An 18,064-nucleotide genomic window follows, 5' to 3' on the forward strand; every position below is an offset into this window, starting at 1 on the left:
CTGGCTTTGGACTACCAATGGGAACAGACTTGGCTGTGTTTATTCTACTTCGCTAGAAACTAACCCAGGTTATAAATCAGAGGCACCTTGAAAGCTTCAAAAGCCCGTGCAACTCCCAAGACCCCACTCGTGGGGATGCAGGAGGTCAGGGGGAGGCCAGGGACGGAGACTCCTTGGGGAGGTGGGAAGTATAGACCAGATGGAAACTTCTTGTCTGTTCCACTTTAACACTCAGAATACTGAAAACGAGGGCTGACCAGAACTTCTCTTTTCTGATTAAGGAGAATCCTACTTTCTTGCACTGGAGGGAGACAGAGTTTTTCAGTCTAGCTGCTTGGCTTAAACTTGCCGGAAAAGACAGAGTGATTCAGGGTCTAGGTCACAAATGAATGATTCATAACCTAAGTATACAGTCTTCCCAGTAGTTCACCATGCAAAATTATGCCTCGCTTGATTTTAAGGTATCCATTTCTCTGTTGATGTAGACTTTCCCCTATTTCAGAGACAAGTCAAGGTTGTTGGTGTGCACATATCTGCATATCAACATTATGTTTGTAAAGGTTCTCCCAAGAGTTCACAGAAAATAGAAATTAATAGGTAAATTCATATTTTGAGGTAATTTTTTTAAAAAAATCATTGCAGTTTTTCTTAACATTTTTAGTGAAGTTCGGGGGGGTGCTTTGTCTGCTTGTACTTTGGTTTTCTTTGTGCAAAAATCAGTAAGTTTTAATTCCATTTTCCATGTTCTTTTTGCAGTACCCTTGTGTTTGGGGCTGGGGAAGCCAGTAAAAGGAAGCATTTCACTGGGATCATGGAAAACCTTCATTACCTTTGCCTGCCATTTTACTGTGACCTTTCTGAATTTCCCTTGTGTGTGTATGTATGAATACATACATATGATTGCACACAGCTTAAAATAAAGCTGAGACGAGGACCATGTAAAATAAAGGCAGAAAAAAATAGATTGGGTTTATGAATTAAATAAACCACCCAAACTCATGCTTTGAAAATGTACTCAGGGTGGGTCACGGATGGTCGGAGAGAAGCCAGCATGCGTAGGGAGGCGAGACACAGCAAACCTTTGTTCCCCGTGGAGGGTGAATCCACTGCTTGGAGGAGGGGCGTCCAGCAGCTCCTACCAACTGTTGCTAGGAAATTTTCAAAAGGAGTTCATGTGAAATGTCTGCTTTTGCAACATTTGCTCCTGATTAAAAGATAATGCATCACGGTGGGTCAAGGAAATGCCAGTGTTGATAATGAGTTAGCTTGAATTGCACATTAGATTCAGGGTAGGGTAAGGGGGCAGAAAGCACTGTCCCCAGACTGATGACCGGAGGCCGCGGCCCAGATGGCTGAGTTAGAAACACCTGGGAAGGACTTGGCCGGCTGAATCTCCTGCAGCTGCCTCCACTCCTCACTTGCAGTTCAAAGCCCTGCTGTGGGGCAGCTGTTGTGGCATAGTGGGTATAAGCTGCTGCCTGTGAAGTCAGCATCCCATATGGGTGCCAAGTTCAAGTCCCAGCTGCTCTGTTTCCCATTGAGCTCCCTGCTGATGGTCTGGGAAAGACACTGGAAGATGGACTAAGTGTTTGGGCCCCTGCACCCATGGGGAAATCTGAATGAGTCAATGGAAGATGTGTGTGTGTGTGTATCTGTAACTTTCAGATTAAAAAAAAAAAGTTCATCTCTTCCAAAACACCCTACTCTGATGTAGTCTGAGAAACAAACTAGGTGTTTTAGGTCACTGCTGTGGTGCTCTGCTACTGAACCTGCATGACACCAAGCCTTGTCTGTCCCTTGGGCAGCAGCGACTGCACTCTGTGACCCAGTGAGCAGAGTCTTGTCTTCAATCCTGCTTGATTTCTCTAGGGCATCAGGTAGGCAGTGTGGTTCTTATTTTCTTGGCCTTGGTAAGGCCAGTTTCACAGAAGATGTACAACAGGGATAATGGAGAATGAAACTCATGCCAGCCCGGACTACGCATCTGGAGAGAAAAATGAATCACAAACTCGCTGAACTTCTGAAGGAGGAAATGCTGCTGAGAAGTCAGAACATCAAACTCAGAATCCTACTGTGGCGCCCCCTGCAGGACAACCCTTGCCCTCAGTCTACCTTTCTGTGTTTGTAGTAGCGGAGGCAGCCGTCATGCTTCAGCACAAACCACCTCTTCCTCCAGCCCTTCACGAAGCCCGAGTGAGTCCTCTTGTGGAGGTAGCCGCGGCAGGTGGGCCAGGGGGTGTTGGGACAGCGGCTGATGTCAGAGCCCACCACCAGGGTCAGGACATCTGGACCTGGAGGCATATACAGGGGAGAGGTGAGGGAATCCCCAGGAATCAACGGGAAGGGCAGAGATGGGTCAGAGGGGTAGATGGGGAGACGGTACAGGTTTCAGAAATGGAGTCGAATGGAGCAACCAGGGCTCCTCGATAAGTCCAACTCTACAAGGAAAATGCTAACAGTGAGGAAAAGTGACTCATCTCACAGAAGGAGCCGAATTACAAGTGACAGCAGATTTCCTGATTCCTGGGGGCAAAACTACCCTAAGAGGTATTTCAGTTGTGCTCTTGAATTCTGGACGTTTCCACGTTCATGGCTTCTACTACTGGTAGACCACATCTCTACTCTCTCAGATGAAGTGTGGGTGATGCTTGGCTTTGCTATCTCACTTCTATTTGAGACAGTCCACCTCCCTCACTAGAGATAGCCAAAGGGAGAATTTAAGGCATGACTATTGTCTTGACAAAAAATGAGTTTCAGGGGGCAGGCAGTTGGTGCAGTGATGAACGTGTGGTTGGGGTTGCCAGCAACCCACGTTACAGTCTCTGGATTCGAGTCCAGCTTTCTGCTAATCTGCATCCTGGGGCAGGGCAGATGACAGCTGTAACACTTTGCTATTTGAAGTCCATATGGGAGCCCCAAACCAAGTTCCAGGCTCCTGACTCCTTGTCTGCCCCAACCCCTTGGCTACTGTAAACCAGTGGATGGGGGTGCTACCCTCCCACTCTGCCTCTCCACCTTTCGAACAGATAAAATCAATCATTCACTACATTACAAATCAATTACAAGCTCATAGGCTCAGAAGCTGACCTAAGTTATGGAAGACTGAGCCACAAACATTTCAGTTTCCTTTTTTTCTCTTCTATGCAATCTGTTGTTGTTGTTTTAACCCTGCGAGTAAGAGTCAGTCCTCGTGCTCTTGGAATGCCTTCCTTGCGTCTGCACCTTAGTGCTATCTCCTTTCCTACAGGCTTGGCATGGTGCAGGGCCTGGGGGGCAGGGTGGAACAGTCCCTACCCCTGCTGCCAGGAGGTCCCCGTTTGCCTACTGTGTTTTGATGCAACCAGTATGGACACAGACTTTTGTCTTAGGCTAACTCTTGATGCCTCCAGAAAAGCCTCCAACTGTCATCCAGACAGACAGCAACCCTGACACGCTTTGAAGACTGCAAATGGGCTATGACTTCATTTACAATCCCTCCGAGAAGGAGGCCACCTCCCTGAAGAGGGACATTTGGCCTTGGCAGAGCTGACTACATCGTCATGTCTGACATTGACATTACTGATCTGTTTAGAGCTGTCTATGGAAATGGGAGTCAGTGAGGAGACTCCGTGTCTGTGGATGACAAGGTCTAACCCACGGGATCACTCCTGGCTGAGCCACATGGCCCTGAAAATCAAGATTGGTCCCGGAAAGGCTGACATTGTCTTCACGGGTGCAGCCCGCAAAGCACCTTGGTAATTAAATAACTCTCTGTGTGTCAAGATCATTCTTCATTGTCATGTAAATACATTTTAATTTATTGAACTGCCCTTAAGCTCCTGTCAAAAACGCATCCAGAAAAATGAGAAGAAATCCTCCAGATTGACCGGCAAACCACAAATGTCTTTGACTTTGCACTTTAGTCCCTGAAGAACTGCGCCGCTGGACTAATATGCATAGTTGACACATCTGCCAATGTATTTGTGTAGTGCTGCACTGGCCTGCCCCTGGGGTCAGGAGCCTCTTGCTTACACAAACTGCATATGGGTATCTCTGATACCGATCAGGCTGAGCTGGTGTCTCAGCCCAGCCGTAAGCATAACTTAGTGCACCAAAAAATTTCTCCCTGGAGCAGGCTTACAGATGGTCTTGCTGCAGCCTGATGTCATCGTAATAGGAGAAAGGTTCTCCCGTTCAGGGTCAGGACAGGTTTCTGAGATGTGGGGACTGCCTGAGTGCCAAACAGCTGGTGGGCCGTGGTGGTTTCAGACTTGACTGAGTCTGCTCAGGACAGGGACCTGACACACCTGCCAAGAGCGGCTTGCTTTCAGCCTTCAAAATGTATATGTGATCACAATGAAATTGCAAGTCCTTTTTTGGTAATTAAAAAAATTTTAGCTGATCCATGCAAAAGCATACATTTACAGGATTCTTTGCGATGTTTCAATACAAATGCATAATGGGTTGGACCCAGGAGGAAAGACTAAGACATTTGTCTCACCCATCTTCCTCCCTGTCCTCTCTCTATCTCTAGAGGCCACAACCCCCCCACCACCAACATAATCAATATTAAAATAAATTTTTAAAAAGCAAATCTATACTATGCAATGTCCAATAACAATAGGGATATCTGTCTCCTCAAATAATAAGTGACAAAGAGTAGTTGCAAGTTGTGGTGTTTTGCTACAGAATAGTTCTACAGATAACAATCATGTACTGTATATTTTTCTAAAAAGAGAAACGAAAGGATGGAAGAAAGACTTTTGAATGCTTTCACTGCACAGCTGTTAGACTTGTAATACTATCTTCAAGGTTATTTCTATAGTCACTGTTCCCTGTGTGTGTGTTAGTTAAAGGTATTGAACTGTCATATACAAGCATTTAAAACCACTTAGCTTACGTGGCATTTATATATTAACTTCCTGGGACCCTGTGTCTTAGTTCAATGCTTCCCTGACTAAGGAGGAATGTAAATCATCTGGTGGCTTGATTGGATGTGTTCCCTCATTCTGGAGCTCTGGCGAGAGGCCCCACATGCTGTATTTGCAATAAGCTCTCGGGTGACGTGAGACCCAGGGTGCGTCCCAACTCCCCAGCCATCTCTCGGTTTCTGAGACTCTTCTGAGCAGACATTGACACCCGGTCCTGTATTTCTTCTTTCCCCTAGCTATGATTGAGTTTCCCCGTCTCCTTCCACTTTCAGCTCCAATATTTCTCAGCAGTAAAGCTATTAGCTTTCCTCCCAACCTCCTGATTTCTCTAGTACCTGCTTGCCCAAGGACAACAAAGACATTATCATTGTCGTCCTCCCTGGGGTCATATTTCCTTTGTGGGGGTGAGTGGGAAGCATGGGGAGAGAGGATAGTCCATGTCCCTGGAGATGAAAATCAAGAGAACTGAATTTCATGAGACAAATGAGTTTGAAGCCCATCCCTTTAACAAATGCAGTTCTCTGCTCAGGATATCCTTAAGAATAAAAGCGACACCATCTAAGAAACACTTTCCCTAGCAAGTTGATTTAGAGTTTCAAAAGTAAGGCAGTTGTGGGTGAGTTATTTACAGTTACAAGAAGGAGAAAAATAATTTCTTTTTCTAATTCACACTTTCCCCCTTGGATCATAGTCTTTATTAAGCCACCAATCTTAAAACTGTGTCACCATCGCACCTCTGCCACCAGACAACTCCACCACCCTCACAGGTGTGGACCAGCGATGTGTCAGACGCATGGTGTCCCCAAGGGCTTCACCATGGGCAGCAGCGAGCGCGCGGCCCCACAATGTGCATGATTTTCTTGAAACCTACACTTAGTGCAGCAAATGAGTGCTAAGGGACTCACAGGCAGTTTAGGTTGGATGGCCCTTCACTTTTACCCGATTACTGCCGGCTACTGATTCATCTTAAGTTTACCAAGTCTGCAGATGATCAGCCTAAAAAACCCCAAACTAGAGAGTAAGGGAAATCTGCCTGCACTGAAGATTCATGTGGGGATGTGGTTTCCAGTGTGCCATTGGCTATTTTCTAAAATGTCCTGCTATGGTTTTCCCATCAGCCAAATAAAAGTGACTTGTCCATGTCAGTAAGTTGAATGTCACTGAAGATTTCACTCATTGTGAAATCAGACTTTATAATATTCATGAGCTGCATTCCTGATGCACTAAACGAAGGCATTTTTCCCGGGAGCTTAACCCCACCAAGAGATGTCCAATCATGTCTGTGACCCCTGTGGCCATGCTCTGATGCTGGGTTGTGCCCTGCTCAGGGGTTGGCTGTGAGGAAGGACAGATGAAAATGCAATTCTGCATTTAAAAAGATTGCTGAATGAGACTGACGGTCAACTGGATTTAGAATCCAGCATTCTGTGCAAAGTGATTTGATGATCAATCTAAGGAAAGAAGTGACCAACAATACACCAAGATGTCACCAAGACTTAAAATACAGGGCTGTGGGTTGTGGGAAGAAATACAATGACCAAAAAGATCTCAGATTTTTAGAAAGTTTGTGCAGATGGATATATGAGTTTAAGTGGGAACTTTAGAGTTTAAAGCAAGCTCCTGATATAATTCTTAGGAAATCTTCATGCTAAGACTGCTATATATCATGTGAATTTAATGACTTATTTTGTTGCGTTGGTGACTTCTTTTCCAAAGAGAATCCCCCAAAGCTTGTTTCAAATTCCAGATGTTCCAGAAAATACCCTGAACAATTTCTAGGACCTCTTGCAAAATCAAATGTATAAGGAAAGCAGCACAGAAGAATAAAACTATTCCAATTACTTCTTCCCTTTCCTTTGCCTTCTTCAGCTTTTGTGGTCACCTATGGTCTTCTCACTGAGGCACTGTGCCTCCACAATCCGAGTTGTTTTGCTTTTACCATAACTGCCTACACATTTGAGGACGCGGGTGAAACTAAACGTGTACAGTGGGGACTCCATTCAGGAGGGACTTGGAAGCAGAGAGCAAGATCATTGCCCGCTCAGCTCTCAGCACAGAACTGTTGGAGTGCAAGGCCAGCACTGTTTTGTGTTGGTTTTCTTCGTCTGCTTGCTCTACACACACTCTGCTTCCCACAACTGACACTCTCAAATTTTGCTTGATCTAGGAAAGTGTGTGTCAACTCTTTGTCTTTTTGTTTTACACATTCAGCATTAGGTTAATCTTTTGTGCTACCTCCTTCTGCATTCCCTTCTTCCATATTCTTCCAATCTATGCATGGTGCTGCTGACGTGCGTAAACAGCTTGGCTATGGCTTTGCCGTGCAGTGTGGAGGTTCAGCTTAGGCATCTGCTGTGGGTTACTCATCCGTTTTCCTGGTGAGGGCCACCAGATTGCTGCAGTTCCCTTCTGCTGCACAGAACACAGCACACTGTGTGTCGTGCGTCTCTGCAGCGGTATCTGGTGGTTTGCTAGTGCATACGTAAGATTCATAGGTATGTTACTGGATGCTGCCAGGTTACTGGCTGGAATGTCTGTGTACAGGGAGTGCTATATTAAGGCTTTCATTACCTTATACCCTTTTATCCTCAGCACAGCTGGTTATTATCTGAGTTCTTAGTTTTCTGATCTTGCAGCTCACAACAATCATCTTGTCTGTTTGCATGTCCCTGGTTACTGAGTTGTTTTCCTACAGATTCTCTTTTGAAATATTGAGGTCTTTATGCAATCAAAATTGTTTATCACATAAAGTCTGAAGCATAAGTATGAAAGTATGAATCCAGTCCATTTCTCTTTATAAGTAATATCCTAAAAGTTTAATAGCTTGGGAATTTTTTTTTGGTGCTACCTCTATCACAAATAAATGTTGATAAATATTTGAAATGTCAGTTTGTAAACTTTCCTAGTTCTTTCCGTTCCTCTGGGCTGTTTTGTGTTCTTGTGACAGCACTATACTTTTAGCATCATGGTTTTGTAATCTACTTTATAATCTGCCTTGAAAGGTTTTGACATTTCTTTCCCTATTCACAAACAATACAGCTTTGGTTGACATTTATTCTTCCATAGAATTTTTAAGTTAAGTGAGACAAGCTACTAAAAACATTCTGTAAGATTTTACTTGCGATTTTATTGGATGTTCAGATTAATTTGAGGAGAATTAAGATCTTTACGACATTCTGCACTCATAGAGATGCTACATATTATCAGTTATTAAGAGCTGGGTTTATGTACCTTGATAGAGTTGTAAATATTGTTTTTCAGGTGCTTCGTTGTGTTGTAAGATTAATTCTTAACTCCCTCATGGCTTCATTGCTAATGTATTATATACTATTTTCCTTTTATTTTGGTTCGTCATTCATTAGGTGAATAATACTTATTACTGGAAGGATATATTGGTTTGGTCGGAATTTTATAAGTACTAGGTTTGGGTCCACAGATTATATTGTAATCATATATTCTGTAAATAATAATGGCTTTCTCTCCCCCTTCCAATCCATATAGCATGTATTTCTCTTATGTGTGCTATCAGACCTTTGGTGTTGTGCTGAAGAGCAGTTGATATGATCAGCATTTTTCTTCTCAATTCCAAAACCTGCATCCAAGATTGCCTTACTAGATGTTTTTATTCCTGTGTAATTACATTTCTCTTTTCGTGAAGAGGTTTTTGGTAGATAGTTTTTTTCAGGTTGTGAAAGGAAAATGCTCTCTCTCTTTTTAAAATGGATTCAAAATTTATATTTGCACATTGAACTTCATTACATATTTTCGTGCTATCTATTGAGATCATTCAGGGGATGAGCTACACTGAAATATTCTTTCCAAAAAATATTTATTTATTTTGAAAGTCCCATATCCTTTAGTGTGTTGAAAATCTTATTCCATTGTATTTTAGCATCTGGTGGTATTATTAAAATGTCTGACTGCAAAAGATTTCAGTTTCTTTATATATGCAATGATGTAATTTTTTGGTCTTGAGTAATAAAAATGTGTCATAGATTCTTAAATTTCACTATCACGTACCAACATGAGGTTTTTAACACATATTCAGCAAACTGTGAGAATTTTTTGAGCACTCTCTTCTTTCATGAATTCTGAAAGGAGTGTTATTTTCTTAAAAATATTTCTCCTTCCATGTATTTACATTGTTTTCCTTTAGGTATTCTTGATTCAAATGTTGCCATCCTGGTGCGCTGGGCCTCAGCTATAGTGCTGGCATCCCGTATGGGCACAGACTTGAGTCCCCGATTTCTGGTCCAACTCCCTGCTTATGACCTGGGAGAGTAGTAGAGGGTGGCACAGGTCTTTGGGCCTCTGGGAAGACCGGGGAAAAGCTCTTGGCTCCAAACTTCAAACAGGCCCGGCTTTGGCCTTCATGGGAATCTGGGAAGTAAATCAGCAGATAGAATAACTCTCCATGTGTCTCTCTTCTCTTTCTCTACATCTGCTCTTCAAACAAAAAAAGAAACCTTTGAAAAAGTATCATCTTGGCTCTTGTTATGGTACCTTCTGCATTTATTAATTATTGTTCGACATCATTCTTTCTTTCTCTCTCCTGGTGATTTCCTGGTCCTTTTTCCTGGTTCTTCCTCGACTTTCACAAGAAATATTCTGGAGTATTTATAAATTTTCCGCTGCATTTCTTCTGTTGTTCAGCTCATTCGCTGCATTTGCGTGTTTCAACAATTACCTTTCTTAAATCTATGCTTGACAATTCATTCTTTTATATATCTGCTTTTTTTTCTGCCTCATGCACAATGTCCCATATATCTTTCTTTATCATTTTTGCCATATTTATACATTTCACTTCAAATGCTTCTCTTACATTTATTTATTTATTTTACATTGCTTGTTATAGACCATTGCAAATGTATTTTTTTTTTTTTTGGCTATTTTGTTTTTGCTAATTATTTCTTATCACTCCAGGATTACTGAACAGTTTTGCTGAAAATGCTTATCACAGATGCCTGTGCTGGTAAATGTGGTGGTGATGGTAGCAAGCCCCTCTCTAGGGAGAACAGGCCCTTGGGCTGCAATCTTGGCTTAATTCCAGGTTTGCATCGTTCACATCTTTCCAAATGACCCTGAATCTCAGAGAATCTCTGTGTTTTTCAGTCATAGGCTGTGCTGTTTCTCAGTTAAAAGTTGTGCTATAAAACATTAGTCCCAGGGTTATGTAGGAGATTATGTCTGAGTAAGGAATAATGCACTCCCTCATTCAGCTGGACTCAGGGTCCACAGTGGTAGCACCCATTGCCTGCTCATAACCCACACTGCCATGATCTGCACAGTTGTCTGGCTGGGTCTTTTTGTGGAACAAGGCTAAGGCAGCAGAGAAGCAGTATAAAACTCTGGCTTACCAGCAACAAGGCTAAGGAAATGAAACATGGAAAGCCTTGAGAGTGACGTCTTAAAACAGAGAGCAAATAGGCTTGCATGTGGAAGAATTAATCTTGGAGAAAAATAACGAAAGTACTGGTTGTGGAAATATCAAGTAGGTTTTCTTTGACTCAGCTGGAAAAATAAGCAAGTGTTGGTGAGAACAAACCTAAGGATAGCTAAACCCAGAAACAAGAGGTAGCATGCCCTTATCTTGTACCACTGTTGCCACTGTGCTATCATTGCCATATTCTTCCAGTTTCTCATATACTTACACCTGCGTAAAACTTGCAAGCAATTGTTATACATTCTCAACAACAGTGTCATTAGATCGTTGGTGCATCCAGTCCAAATCTTACAGAGATGCAAAATGCAAACTAATGTCTGTCTTTAATTCAGCACAACACAATCTTTGTTAGTGACTCCATGTGCGTGTGTGCTGGTCTGTACTGTACTAAAGCAGTGTCTGGCTGTTAAATGTAATGAAGTTACACTGCTTGGCAGGTTAACCTTATTGCTTGGCACATATGGCTTATTTCAAACCCACCCTTTTTAAATATGTTTTGCCCTGAAGTGGGCATGCTCCTTCAGGAAGGTACAGACAGATAACCACTCTACATAATTGATGATGAAACACAGCATTTACCTTCTGCATATTTTTAGGTCTGTGGGAAGATAAGATTAGCAATATGATGCCAGAGAAATAAGTTGTTTCACAGAGACAAGGAGATAGTAACCTTTGCACGGTTTAATGTGGGGGGATGGATACAGGTGTGTGCAGGCCAGATTTTACGGTTATTCTTGTGGATTCCATCTGTCAGGATTGTCTTAAGGCCTCGAGTGGGTGTGGGAGAATACATGGTCATTTTTAATCTGTGATTTCTTTATTTCATTTTCTCCTTTCTTTCGATTAATAAAATGTTGAGGATCTTAACTGCAAAAACTGACAGAAAGAAAGGAAACAAAAAAAAAAAGAAGGAAGGAAGGAAATAAAGGAAGAAAAGAGAAAAGGTTGGAGGGAACTGAATTAACGCACTAATTCTTTTAACGAGAATCTTTTTCTGCAAGGGGTTCAAGCCCATAGTTTGATTATTAACACAAGGGATCTCCTAGCAGTTCTGGGAGCAAAGTGCACTTCTGTCTACTCCGCAGCCACTCTTCACCCTTCATCTTCCTGCACTGCGCTTCTCGGCTCCTTCACTTCCACTGGAGTCCATGACGGCCACGCACCTACCTTTCCTCGCCAGGTGCACAGCCTCCGCGTGCTCCACGCTGGTGACTTGGGTGCCGTTGACAGCCAGCACCGTGTCCCCAATCTGGAGTCCAGCTTCCTCCGCAGCGCTGTCTGTAGGCAGGGACACAACAACAGACTCTTTGAAGGAGGCTCCTAAATTGAGTGCCCCGCTGTGTGTGCTCTTTCTAAAAAGCTCTTTCTCCTAAAGGGCTTTTCTTTCCCACTGAAGACAATTGCTGCTGTCTGAATAAGAAGTGAAACGCTCTCCTCCCAGCAGCCTCCCTTTCATTTTGAGGATGCGTTGCCTTGCACATTCAGCGAGGCAGCTGCGTGGCCTCTTTGCAATATAATAGCGAAGCTGCTCAGAAACCCAATCTATTCAGCTTCCAGAAGGTTGAACCGCTACTTCTCATTCCCTCTTTGCTGCGAGGTCTCTTTGTAACCCTGAGAAAATCACTTAACCTCAATATCTTCATCTCCAGAAAGCGGGGAGGGACCAGAGCTCTTCTGCGGGGATTGTTGAGAGAGAAAGTAATTGAAATACTTATGAAGTTGTGGCAAAACCAGATCTTGCAGTCGTCAGAGAAAAGGAAAATAAAGAGCTGCCTTTTTTCTTTTATTGAACAGGCTCCTTTCTGAGCTACCTCTGAAAAGAAACCCAAAATAGCCTAAGTCTAAGCACTCAGGAAGATGAGGAGGAACTTTGCACAGGTTATTTATTTTTATCTCCTGGCCTTCTAATATCTGCAATTACGGTAACAAACCTAGTATTCTCCAAGGGTTAAAGAAAAAAGCACATAATGACCCATTTCCACTTTGATTCATTTTTAATGAGATCTCCCATATATTTGACCTGTTGCAGTTTAAATAATAAGTTCTCTTGCAAGTCAAATTTGCTTTTAGACAACATTTTATAAACTGAACGGAACTACCTACATGAGAAACATTATTGAAAAATTACCTTTAATGAAGTATAACTCACATGTTATTGTGTCATAATCATTTAGGATATGATATTGAATGCTTTTAAGTTTGTCCATGATGTTGGGCAACCAACACTATGTTCTAATGGGCAGCATTCTTATCACTGTTGATTACTTTCTGTTTCTTTAACCCTCAGCTTCAGCAACCCACTATCCTGCTCTCTGTCTCTAAGCTTTATCACTGTTTTGATATAAATGGAATCACATAACAGGTGGTCTTTCAGTGCTTAGCACCACCTACTTACCTTAAGGCTTCCAAGATGCTTCTATGTTATGTACTGTATTCCTTCTAACTGATGTACATTATTCCCATGAAAGAATCTAGAGCATTTCATTTACCCATCAAGTTGATAGACAATTGAAATGTTAAACTTCTAAAAAATTTTTACAAACAAGGCTACTATGACAATTTGGGTACAACTTTTCTTATGGAGACAGGCTTTCATTTTCCTTGGGTGCATGTCTAGCGCTGTAACTGCTGGGCAAACGGCAGGCACGATGGCTCAACAGGCTAATCCTCTAAATTGTGGCACCAACATCCGACATGGATACCAGTTTGTGTCTCAGTGGCTCTACTTCTCATCCTTCTCCCTGCTTATGGACTGGGAAAGTAGCAGAGGATGGCTCAAGTCCTTGAGTGTCCCCTGTGGGAGATCAGGAAGTGGTTCCTGGCTCCTGGCTTCGGAATGGCTCAGCTCTGGCCTTTGCAAGCTATTTGGGGAATGAATGAGCAGAAGGAAAATCTATCTCCTTCTTTCTGTAAATCTTTCTTTCAAATAAAAAGAAATAAATCTTTTTTTTTTTAAAGGAAGTAACAGAAAGAACACAGTATTAGGCATACAATATTTACCATTGCATGCAAATGAAAAAATATATAGGTGTGTATGTGTGTATGCTCAACATTCTTGCTGAAATTGACTGTTCTGATTTAGACAGAGTTGTTCTAGAGGCCATGAAGTGCTCTGTATGTTTTGATTTGCATTTTTCTGGTGATTGCTCCTGATGAGTGCATAGGGGCATTTATTGATTACGTTTACATTTTCTCTAGAGAAATGTGTATTCAATTCTTTTTGTCTTTAAAAGTTGTGTTATGTATATTTATGCTATGGAGTATTGAAAGCTATTCCTCTTTGTAGAACAATTATTTCTGGATTATATAGTTCGTTTGGATGCTTTTCGCTGTAATGATAGAGTGTGTCGTGTTCCTGTATTTTTTTGCCTTGCAAATAAGAAATTATGCCTTTATCCATCAACTGTGGTGGGAGCTTGAGGCATGAAGGGACCTCTCACACCACTCATGTCCTGAGGTTTTCTCTCCTCCCTCCCCACTTTCCCTTCTTTTCTTTCCTTTCTCTTTCTCTCCACTCCTCAAGATTAGCCTTAAGGAAACAGATGAGGGAGACATTTCAAGGAGACTCTTTCATACACCAGACGGTTGGCCTACTTTGAAATGTATCGTGAGAACAGATGGAAATTTTGGCCAACAGTGCACAGGAAGGCTTGAGGTGGTAGGAAATAAGAGCTAATTTCCTCAATTTACATTTCCCTTCCATAGACACTTAAACTGCACATCCCTGCCTTTATTATAAGCAGCTAAATGCTAAGTTACTCCATTGTTTTATGCATATTCACACAAAAGGCGGAATCTGAAAAACTTATAATCAAAATGGCAGTTTGTGTGTTTCGTTTTAAATAAATTGAACTAACAATAGTAGGAGCTTTTAAAATGCTAGAGCTTGTAGAAAATTGGGCCTGTCCATAATTTCCCCTGTAGTTTGTCCTTCCCTTGAATGTGTAGTTTTTTTCTTCAAACATGATTGATATCAAAGTTGAAACATCTGTTTCTTTTGTTTATGCCAACAGATCTCACCAGCATTTAGGCTTCCATAGAAAATGTGCATGGAAATGCTCGCCGGGTGTGGGCAATTAGTTACGTAAGTTATAAGCAAGCACACTGTACACTTATGGGTAATCATCTTCATCCCCCCCCCATGTCACCTCACTTTATCTATTCATCGGCAGTGTGTAATTAAGTCTCGCTAGTGCACCCAGAACAATGTTTTGTGGTATGAATAAGATTCTCAGAAGTGCTGGAAATCTGTGTAATTTTCAAGTCCCTCAGCCCCTCATTTAGGAGATGGGATGTGACAATGCCTTTCAAGGGGTGCCCTTCAGCACCAGGAACAAAACAGACAGACTCTGCAGGCACGTGAAGCTTACCCAAGTAGCATTTTCTTATGTTGAGGAAAACCCTGGGTTAACTCTGTATTGTATCATTTCTGCTGCAGGAGAAATGCCTCTGCTTTTCCGGTGACAGAACTCCAGGGTCTCCTAAATACCCTGCTTTACAAGGAAAACATTTCATTTATTCCTCATCTGAATGAATGGGCTAGAGTTAACTCTCTCAGCCAAGCAGTTGCCAAAGGCATCAGAAGCAAAATAAGTGAGAGTATTTTATTGAACTGCTTTTAGTTATTTCATCTAGAAAGACAAGCACATGGGAAAGGTGCTGGGGCATAGCAGGTAAAGCTGCCACCTGCAGACTCAGCATCCCAGGAGGTATTGGTTCTAATCTTGGCTTCTCCTCTTCCTATCCAGCTCCCTGCTAACGTTCCTGGCAAAGCAGTGGAAGATGACCCAAAGACCTGAGCTCTGCATCTGGAGGAAACTATTAGCCTCCGGCTTTGGGCCAGCTCAGACCTGATCACTGTTGGCAATGAACCAAAGGTTAGAGGATCTATCTCTGTAACTTTCAAATAAATAAATCCTTTCTTGTCGTTGTGTTTGAAGAAAGGCATACAATTTGTGTCAAGGTTTTGGATATTTTGCAAAAACCTGCTCAACTTAGAAAACTTGTAATCGTTGACTTTTAAAGTGTATTCATTTTCATATTTCTGGAAAATTCCTTTGTTGATTGGAGACTAATCCTCTGAAGCCAGAAGTAGAGTAAGGGAAGCAGGGAAGGAGTAACTGAAAAGGGGAAAGACAGGGAGAAAGCCAAAGCAAGTAGAATGGTGTGAAATGTGCCTTTAGAAAAATCCATGAATGAGTAGATTTTGTTCAAGCCAGATTCTCTCAAAAACAGAGCAAAAGTTGAAGAGTCACCGTGTGATCAAACGTTGTCTAGCATGGTGACGATGAGACAGAAGTGAAGTGATGTAACATCGCTGCTCCTGCTCCCTTGAAGGGCGTTTGTGTAGACAGCGACATCCTGCCAAGTTAGCCATCCTTGCCTCTCCACCCCTGAGTTTGCCTTCACATCCTTCTCCCCCATTTGCTGCTCCATCTTTTCCCTCCTAAATTCCACCAATATGAGAGGATGAATCCCTCCCTTCCCTACTCATTAAGGTGATTGTTTGTTAATCGTCACTTATGTATTTGCTTAACTGATTAACTTTTAGTTGAAGTCCATTCACATCAAGAAAAATTATATATTTATGCATTTGCATTTTAATATCTAATTACTGAATGAAACATTTTTTCCCTTGGATAAAAGAATTTTATGCTTAGTCACTTTGCCTTCCTACAAATGCTTTAATGTCTGACTTTATTTTTTTCACCAAAAGCACTCAAGTTGAATACAAAAACAATTACTGTACTAGAATATGGATGGAAATGACATCTGTAAACTTTTTTAAGGGAAGAAGTGATGCCTTTAAACATTAAGATTTCAAGGTGGTAAGGAAGGGCCAGCTTGAAGGGCTGGTAGCTTAAGCTTCTTTTGGAAGGATCAGCATCCCATATGGGTTCCAGTTGGAGTCCTAGCTGCTTCAGTTCCAATCCAGCTCTCTGCTTATGGCCTGGGAAAGTAGCAGAGGATGCTCCTGGTTCTTGGTTTTGGGTCAGCTTAGCTCTGGCTGTTGTGGTTATTTGGAAAATGAACCAGAGGATGGAAGAATACTCTACCTCTGTTTCTTCTATCAATTTACCTTTGAAAAAACAGTGATAAGCATGTTTTTCCTGCTGCTCATTTAGGTGTTCATCATTTTCTTTCTATATCATCTTATTTCAGTGATATGAAGATATTTCAAAGAGTTCACCGAAAATGGAATTAAAACATAAGCTTGAAGCTGGTGCTGCTTGAGACACCAGCATCCCAAATGCACTCTGGTTTGAGTCCTGACTTCTGCATGCCAAGTCCAGCTTCTTGCTTATGTGCATGGGATGGCAGTGGGAGATAGCTCAAGTTCATGGACCCCTGTCACCCATGTGAGAGATCTGACTGCAGTTCAGACTCCTGGCTTTGGCCCAGCCCAGTCCCAATGACTCTCATGGTCATTAGAGGCATGAACCAAAGGATGGAAGATCTCTTTCTCTCTCTCTTTCATCCTTTTCTCTGTCACTCTTTCAAGTAAAAAAAAATATATTTAAAAGTAAACTTATTTTGTTGCAAATATGTTCTTTCAATCCATGCAGTTTTTCCATAATGGAAATTTTCCATGAGCTTTTTGCAACCACTTCATATTCTTCACATATTTATCAGCATCGTTCCTATGATATGTTTTTCATCATGATACTTTCCATCTCATACCCTTTCTGGCAGTCTTCGAGATACGCTGCCAGAATTTATCTGTTGTGAGTGTTGGAATCAACAGAAGCTTCAGTTGCCACACTCTTGATTCTTCTCACCTTACACCTGACAGTGTGTCTCCATGATGCGTCTAACTAGGCAGTGAACGTGGAGGGGATTCTTGCGTTGAGAGGTCACCGGCCAACACAGGCATCTCTGATGGACACTGCTCTGGGGCTCCCAGTTAATCTGTTTCACAATGTCTCAGAGCTACACTGCCATTCAAGATTCTTCCTCCCTCTTCTCACCTTCTTTCCTCCCTCCCTTGCAGATACTGCACCATGCTCTTGTCTGCTGGGTACAGTGGTTCCCTTCAACCTTTCGTGCACCTGCTTTTCCCATTGGTATCTTTTCTCGGATGACAGTAACTGGACAAGAGCAACTCCTGTCCTTACTTTAAAGATGTTCTGTTCATTCCCAATTTGCCAGCAGTTTTGAAAGTTCATGAGAAGGGAAGAGTAGCAGTATCAGCAACACAAGAGGGAGGACTGACTTCAACGGGAAGAAGAAACAGACCACCACGTGCAAATTCCAGTACATTGGATGGCATAGGGGAAAGATTTCTAGCAAATAGGAAATAGGGATAGGAAAAAAGTTGAAAAGATAAAGTTTGCTTGCACATGTGAGGCAGGTGCAATGTCTAGGGAGCAGAAACACTTTAGATTGGCTAAACAATTCAGAAATTTTTGTTGTTACACTAGATGACCTGTAGTTCTATGGTTAATTACACTCAATGTTCAATATAAAAGGACAACATCTTTATCATGGGAGGAAGACTGTAATAATTAGGACCTACCCGGAACTCACTGCAGATAGGGAAGAAGGTCCACAGGTAAGGTGAGTGGAGAATATAGACAAATGATGTTTTCTACAATACCCTGATTGAACACTACTAGTTCCATCAGAAGTTAGATTTTTGAAGTTAAATGAGTTCAACTATGTATTTGAGTTGGCATGATCTTGATTTAATATTCTTTTTGACCAAAGAGAA

The 18,064-nt window shown here is 42.0% G+C and overlaps 1 protein-coding gene across 1 annotated transcript in view; it reads right to left on the reverse strand.

Moving 5' to 3' along the window:
• Positions 1-18,064, reverse strand: part of LOC121160217 — an 85,529-nt gene that overhangs the window by 44,937 nt on the left and 22,528 nt on the right. The window contains exons 6-7 of the mRNA XM_040985865.1: positions 11,521-11,631; positions 2,113-2,291 (exon numbers count right to left, since the gene is read on the reverse strand). Coding sequence (XP_040841799.1) covers positions 2,113-2,291; positions 11,521-11,631 — 290 coding nt within the window. The remainder of the gene's footprint in view (positions 1-2,112; positions 2,292-11,520; positions 11,632-18,064) is intronic.

The sequence above is a fragment of the Ochotona curzoniae genome, unplaced genomic scaffold (genome assembly GCF_017591425.1).
Source record: "Ochotona curzoniae isolate NIBS_2020 unplaced genomic scaffold, NIBS_Ocur_1.0 contig_4501, whole genome shotgun sequence".
Lineage (NCBI taxonomy): Eukaryota > Metazoa > Chordata > Mammalia > Lagomorpha > Ochotonidae > Ochotona > Ochotona curzoniae.